The sequence below is a fragment of the Coffea eugenioides genome, chromosome 7 (genome assembly GCF_003713205.1).
Source record: "Coffea eugenioides isolate CCC68of chromosome 7, Ceug_1.0, whole genome shotgun sequence".
Lineage (NCBI taxonomy): Eukaryota > Viridiplantae > Streptophyta > Magnoliopsida > Gentianales > Rubiaceae > Coffea > Coffea eugenioides.
In genome coordinates, this window is record NC_040041.1 from 9,634,583 (window position 1) to 9,642,298 (window position 7,716).

A 7,716-nucleotide genomic window follows, 5' to 3' on the forward strand; every position below is an offset into this window, starting at 1 on the left:
CAGATATGGAGATTCAGGAATGCTGTCATTTTTCAGTCAAAATCGGTTGATTGTTCTAGAATTCTAGAAGATATTGTGGAAGCAGTTAGACATGCAACTAGTTTTTGGACAAGTTTTCCAAAAACTCAGGAAAACTGGTCTCTTGTGCTTGAGTAGGGGTCGGACTGGAAATGCCTCGTGTAATAGTATAGCAGACAAGTAGTGCCTTGCATGATGGAGCAAGATGTGGTAGTGGTTTTTCCTATTTCCTCCTACCATTGTGTACAAGCCTTATTGCTTTGATCAATAAAAGCTCCTATTATTTGCCCACAAAAAAAAAATTGTGCTCAAGTACTTCAGGTGTCAACAATTTTTAAGAACAAAATCGAGTCCACGTAGCTGCAGAACGATAATCTGTCTGTGACATTTCAAACTAAAGCCCTAAACTGGATGTATGGACCCAAACAATAAAAAGAAAGCCCAAGTAGGGGCAGGCTTACTTAACAAAGATCAAAACCTTACGGTTTGATCTGCTCCTATATTGACAGGGATGTAAGTGAGTTTGATCGGGTTGAAAATCTTACTGTTTAAATTTATTTGATTATTTTAATGAATTAAAATTTTATTCAAATTTAATTTGTTTATTTGCTCAACTGAGACTGAATATTATCAAATGTAAACAAATCAAGCTCAATTCGAATATTGAGTTCATTTTTCAACCCTATATATTGCCAAATCAAAACCAATCCAGCTCTTCCTTATAAACGATTATAATTCCATCAATTCAATTTTTCTTTTTTTTCCACTAATTCTTTTTTTTTAAAAAAAAATAAAACTCTTTAAAAAGAAAAAGGTCTTCCCCTTTCCTATCCATTTTCTACGAATTCTTCGGACCTAAACAGAAACGAAAAAGGTTTGCAACAATATTGGTACAAAAGCCACTAGAAAATGTACCTCTTTGCCATTTATAATAAATTTCCTTTTCAGAAAACTGGGAGAGGAACTTTATAGTATGATTTTTGTTGCAGTAGATACGTAGTTACTCCGATTGCAACAAAAAAAAAAACAAGAAACCTTATTGTCCTTTTTGAGTGTGACATTAACAAATGAGATGCATTGCAGATATTCATGTTTTTGTAGTATATGTTTCCAAACGATATAAATAACAGGAAAACTGAAAAGAAAGAAAATTGAAAGAGGACCGCCGCCCAATTGGTCTTTTCCGGTGGCCGTGGACGCCTGCCAGGCGCCAATTCCTAGCTGACTGGTAATGGAGAACGAACTTTGACTCTAACGCAGCAGCCAACGAGACTAACACAGACGGTGGGCCCCTGGTCAATTTAGGCAGGACAGTCAAGTATTCTCCCACGACCAAACAAACAATAAATGTTTCATATAAATACTAATTTTTCAGACAGAAAAGAAACCGCACCAATCATTTTTCTATTCAGCAACAACAACTTTTTTTTTTTTTTGTCGAAAATTCAACAACAACTACTTGCCTATACATGTCTTTATTAAACAATTACGGAACTGTAGGACCCTTTTTTTTTTCTTTTTTGGTCCTGATGTATTTTATCATCATTATTAGTATTATATGCTTCATTTGGATTGGTCATTTTTTCAAAAAACAAGTTTTTCAAATACAATATTATAATAATACACAATAACTCAAAAAACATCTCATCCATACAATATTTCAAAATTTTCAAAAAATTTTTATAATAAAAATTTTTCATATACACTGTTACAATAAAATTTTTCAAAAATACCCTAAAAAACAGCTAATCCAAACAATTTTCTTTTGAATAGGGAGGAGTGAGATTTAAAAATGGGAGAATTGATTTCAGGATCTCTAATACCTGAGATTTCAACCTCAATCACTAGTTTAATCCCTCTTTGCCTTGATGTGATTCCTACTAATAGTAGATTCTTTTAAAATAAGGTTACAAACAATGCCCAATGGTTTAAAATAATACAATCAACATATTAACTCATAAATGGTGGAAATTACAACTCATAATATTAAAAATAAATCTACCAATAGTGAGAGAATAAACTCACATGACGATGTCTATCTTAACCTTCACGTAATTATTGTAAGAAAGAAGAATACATCATGATGCAGGTGCCAACACTAGTTAGTCGTTTCTTGTTGCAAATGAATGTTACGAAAAGACTTGTTCTGGTTTAACTCAAATTATGCCATAATGAAATTCTGCACCTACCAAAAAAAATGTATCTTTTGAGCATTAATATTTTATTTTAGTGATCATTCAATTTAGTCAATCTTGTCCTTCTATATTTTCAAGGTTTATGAATTAGTAAAATTCTCCTTGTAAGTGACCTTTAAAGGATGGTCAAGTAAATGCAACCTGCTGACAAATAAGCAATTATTTTGAATTTAATAAATATTATGTCATTATTAGAAGAATGAATCCATCCACTCGGGTGGAATTTACTGATTCATAGTAGGACATGCTTGTAATTACAAACAAATAGTGTTTAGGATTATTCAAATTTGCAATGACATGAACATTCTAAACCATCTACTTTTGTTCTCTCTTTCCTGATCCTCATTAAACCAGTCTTCTTTTTGACATTCCAGTCATTCCGGTACCCTACAAGAGGACTATATTTCCATAATAATGTTCCCAACACATAAACCATTTACCATTACAAGTAGGCAATCACTTGATTATAGGTGTGAAAGGGGGAAAATCTTGCAAAAGCTGCTCCATGTGAATTTTTTTTTTTTTTTATTTTTGGTTTGTTGCTCTAGTTTTACGCAACTGCAAACATCCAAAGATATTATTTCCTTCAAAAACTTCTACTCACGGCATTCCTGCTAATTGGAGCAAATCATCTAGAATTTGCATTAATTGATATCTAGCTGCTTCCATGAACATTGCAAACTATGTGGTTATTCATGACGAAAATGAAGCAGGATTTTATTTATTGGATGTCTGATAGGCACTCGTTATTGCACTTACATTACACCTAACTTAACATGTGAATACGCACAATGATAATTATTTACTCTGACACTTTTCTAAATTAATTACACTTTTTCAATAAAACTAACACTTAAAACCCCTCCTAACAAGTATTTATCCACTAGGCATTGTTATCCAAATCAAGTATGTATAGCGAAAACTTATATAATTTCAATGCTAACGGAACGTGCTTGGAAAATTTCCAATCAAGAAGCCTGGCATTACACGGCAGCTTCGTTATCTTTAGGTAGATAAAGACTCGAAGAGTCGATCTGATCTTTTGATGCCACGAATCAGGCTATTATTTAGGCAGCATCAGCATATTAGTCAAAGCTCGTGCTAAAGATTTGGGACTCGATTTTTTGCCATCAGCATTTGGGTCCAGACTTCAGACATATGTACTCCAATAACTGCAGTTTACGTAAGATAAGGTCTCCAAAATCTCTTGTTTCTGCATTTCTTGTTCTGTTTGCTTGTGGGCTTCAATCTAGAATTTTATAGTAACCTTGGCGATGTATCCGACCGCGACCCCGTAACTGACACCTGCTTACATTCAGCACAAGTTTCTGGAAATATCAATCATATGATATATTCTTCTTGATAACTTTCCACCACGGACTCTTGCCTTAATCCAATTCGAACTATCAGATTCCTCCGTCTTTTTTCTTCTCGAAAAGAAATACTGCACCGATTAAAAAAAAAAGTCAAATACCCCACGTGTCAGGGCATTTTAAAGCCCAGCCTTTATGCAAGAGAATTAACCACAAACACTTCAGTTTTAGCTAGAGATGGATTCTTCATCCTATGAGAATCCAAGTCCTGATCAGAACTTCCTCTTCTCTGAGTTTTCATTCTGGTTTCTTGACAACAATAATGTTCCTAAACAAAAACTTGAGACTACTGAAGCTATACAATCGTTGAATTTGACAAGGGATTCCAAGAGGCGAGAAAAGAAATATATAGGAGTAAGAAAGCGTCCATGGGGAAAATATGCAGCAGAAATCAGGGATTCAACAAGGAATGGAATAAGAGTTTGGCTAGGAACATTTGACAGGCCAGAACAAGCAGCTTTGGCTTATGACCAAGCAGCTTTCTCGATGAGGGGTACCCTAGCTAGCCTCAACTTTCCAATGGATCGAGTCCAGAAATCACTTGAAGGTATTAAGCATAACTGGGAGAATGGCTGCTCGCCAGCTGTGGTTCTTAAGGCAACCCACAAAATTAGGAGAAGTGCGTCAAAAAGAACAAGGAGAAATCTGAAGCAACAACTCGTAAAGGAAAGAGTTGTGCTGGAGCTTGAAGACCTGGGAGCTGACCTTCTGGAGGAGCTTCTCAGTTCCTCATCTGAAAGTGCCGCTAGTAGTCATAATTAGAAACTTAAAATCCTCAACTTCATTTCCCCTCTTGGTAATTTTGTATTCCATAATTAATCCCATGTATGTCTCTGTAGAATAAACAAAATGAAATTAGCCTCACTCTTATGTATAGTTAGCTACTTCACTTTCTCCTACTTCCGGTTATCTGCGATGCAATACATATATTTCCGGTTTACATCTCAAAATCTACATGTATATAAATTGTAATTCCCAGCAATTTGACCTTTAATATTTCAGCCAAGAGCTCAAGTGTCTTTAGTCATATATAGTTGCAATATGAAGTATACAGCAATTATGTTTAAGCTTTTGAAACACAGTAAAAATGATCAAGAGGAAACCTATATTTCCCTATATTTAGAGTATTAAGGCCGTACTCCATTAGGGATCCAATAAAGGTCAAAAGAAATACACAGAGCCTGCAGGAAGCCAGAAGATATTCTTTTTGTTCAAGTACAAGAAAGGAAATGTTGTTCAGGCATTATTCCTGCAATCCTTCAGAAAAGGAAACATAACATGTTTTAGGGGGTCCGCTTATAATGAAAAAGCTAATCGAGGAAGGAAAACAAACGAATTCACGTAAAGTCGATTTGTTGATGTGCCGTTGTTTCAATTAGTTATGAAGCAGTCAGCCACTTGTACCAGTTGTTTTAGCTTGGCCTTTATATGTCCAGCAAGTCTGTCAATAAAAATATCTTGCTCAAGAGACATTGGGTATGAAGGCCGCACAGTCTACAACAACGTTATTTGCTAAGGCGATTATTATTTTTCAACTTATGTTGAAATGGGAATTTTCTCATAGGTATCACGGGACACTAATTAATATATTTGTATTATATGTAATTTATCATGTGAATATATGCATTCATAATTATCATATATCATGCATTTTGATGCTAATTTCTAATTTACTTTTATAAACAAATTAATACGTTTGACCTCTCACAGCCAAACCCTTTGATAACATTTTCTACCAAGTTGTACACAAAATGAATGAGACATTGTAAATGAATTTACCAGTGACTGTTACATTAATGAAACTACATAAATAAGATGATTGCGAGCCATAGTTATTAAATTCGGATCGATTCAATGGTTCAACCGGTTAACCCGATAAATCAATCAATTAGTCGAGTTGGGTCTCTAATCTAATCAAATAAAGATAAAACTCATTGGCTTGGCAACGAACTGATGGTTCAACCGAATTGAATCTAAAACTTGATCGATTTTGAAAAGAATTGAGTAGCATAGATTTTGTGAGTAAATTCATCTCGATCCAGTAAACTCGATGAATCGAGCAATCAGTTGAGTTGGATCTCTAATCTAATTGGATAAGGATAAGACCTGTTAACTTGTCGGCGAACTGGTGGATCAACCGAATTGAATTGAAAACTCGACCGATTTTGTAAAGAACTAAGTAGCATAGTTTTTGTGGTAAAAATTTTAGTAACGTACCGGTATGGTTCAAACTTCGGTCCTTATGTAAGTAAATAGAATACACTTACCATTGGACCACTAGGCCATATATTAGTTCATGATCCTTTTTTTATTTTATGAACTTTTTCAGTCAATTCTTTCTGTATTTATTTCTGTAAAATAAATTTATTTGAAATCTTTTAATAAAATTTATTAATCTCCAGACTCTATAGTTTACGAAATGAATTTTAAAAATAACATATTACACAATTCATTTTAAAGATAAATATTGTTTCTAATCACCTTTTGCACTTAAAATTCGTAAATGAATTAGATAATTACACCAAACATAGATAAAATTGTACACTTGAAGGTTGTTGGATTAATAATTAAATTTAGGTTTTACTGGTTCTTATAAGTATTAGTTATTCTATAATGAATTAACTTAAATGAGTATTTGCTATGGTGTAGTTTATTAATGTTTATACCATATATCCTATATCGAAACTTTTGAAATATAATATTTAAATATATTTAATAATCCACTGGTTCAACCAGACCATTCACCCACTAGTTGAACCAGTAATTCGTTGATCCACTTCCTTCGTTGGTTCCTCTGTAGACCGTTTTTAATAACTATGCTGCAAGCAACATGGGATGCCAAGTTCAAAAAAGTGAAGTAATGGATAAACTTGAAAATGTCAAAATGATTATTTAGTTTAATGGGTTAAAAAAACCTTATTAGCCAGAAATCACTCTCAAAAAAATAAACAGACAAGGAGCATGAAGAGAAAGGACGGATCCTTCTTAATCAACAAATGGAATATCATAAGTAGGAAAAAAATTTCAGCCGTCTTAAATTGCATTTACGGGTCCGTGCCTATCTTCTTCCAAAAAAATATTCTTTAAAAAAAACTTCTTCATTGTCATTTTATTCTTTTTTATCCTAGTCAAATTGTTCTACATTAGATCAGATTCTGCCTACCTGTCAAAGAGTCGAGATAAAATTGCAATTCTCGATTACCGCTATGGGTAGACCAAGATGTAATAGATATACTAGGGAAGTTGAAATTTAATGTTTTGTACGTAATGTACTTATTGTGCTTCAATATCAGCACAATTATTTCCTTTCTTTGGACAATAAAAGATATACATTTTTTTTTTTGGAGGAAGGACCATACAAGCTTAGGATAGTTCGATATTTTTGCCGAGCTAGAGAAATTTGGTCTTGAATGTTCACCCAAATAGCACCAATAAACACACCTTCAAGAATTGCCTTTATAAGGAATATATGTCAAATGTGAAACCAGATTAGCCCAATGAAGAAGTTCAAATTGTATAAAGGACTAAAATATACACTACAAAGTAAAATGAAACTTATTCAAAGTCTAAATCATGCCATGCATTATAATGTCTAATTTACTTCATCTTGCTCTATGTGCTTTGGATTTTTTTTTTTTTTTTACACTTCCAATCCTTCTTGCACAGAATTCGAATCTTAAATTTGGAATGAGGAATTCTAAGAACCTCTTCTAACCATTGGACAAGTATTTTGGCTTTCAAAGACCCTAAAGTTGCTACTCTTTTAGTCAATTTTCATCTGCACATGTAGCTTATCATTTCTCATACGATTTTTAAATTCACAATTGACTTGGTTCAGCGAGAAAACTAATACATACCAATAAACAAGGTGTGATATTCATATCTTATGCAATATTGTTTTAAAATTGAACGGGTGATCCAAGACTAGACGTTGGTATGAGCAAATCTAAATGGAGGAATGAGTTCTGATGCATTGAACCTTGGCAGCGCATGTACTAACCATACCTAGCTAGAAGATGAATGCTGGAATTTTCTTATCTGTTGAATAATATTAATTACTCGTATCAGGTACCTCAGCCTCAATTTTTAGGTGTTGTTTGTTGTTTTGTGTTGTTGGGGGGGGGGGGGAA

The 7,716-nt window shown here is 33.6% G+C and overlaps 1 protein-coding gene across 1 annotated transcript; it reads left to right on the plus strand.

The window, feature by feature from the left end:
* The first annotated feature begins 3,763 nt into the window (after window positions 1-3,763).
* On the plus strand, window positions 3,764-4,400 carry LOC113776823 (ethylene-responsive transcription factor 1B-like). Its single transcript, XM_027321881.1, has one exon. The coding sequence runs from the start codon at window positions 3,764-3,766 to the stop codon at window positions 4,346-4,348; it is 585 nt and encodes a 194-aa protein (XP_027177682.1). The 3' UTR covers window positions 4,349-4,400.
* The last annotated feature ends 3,316 nt before the right edge of the window (window positions 4,401-7,716 follow it).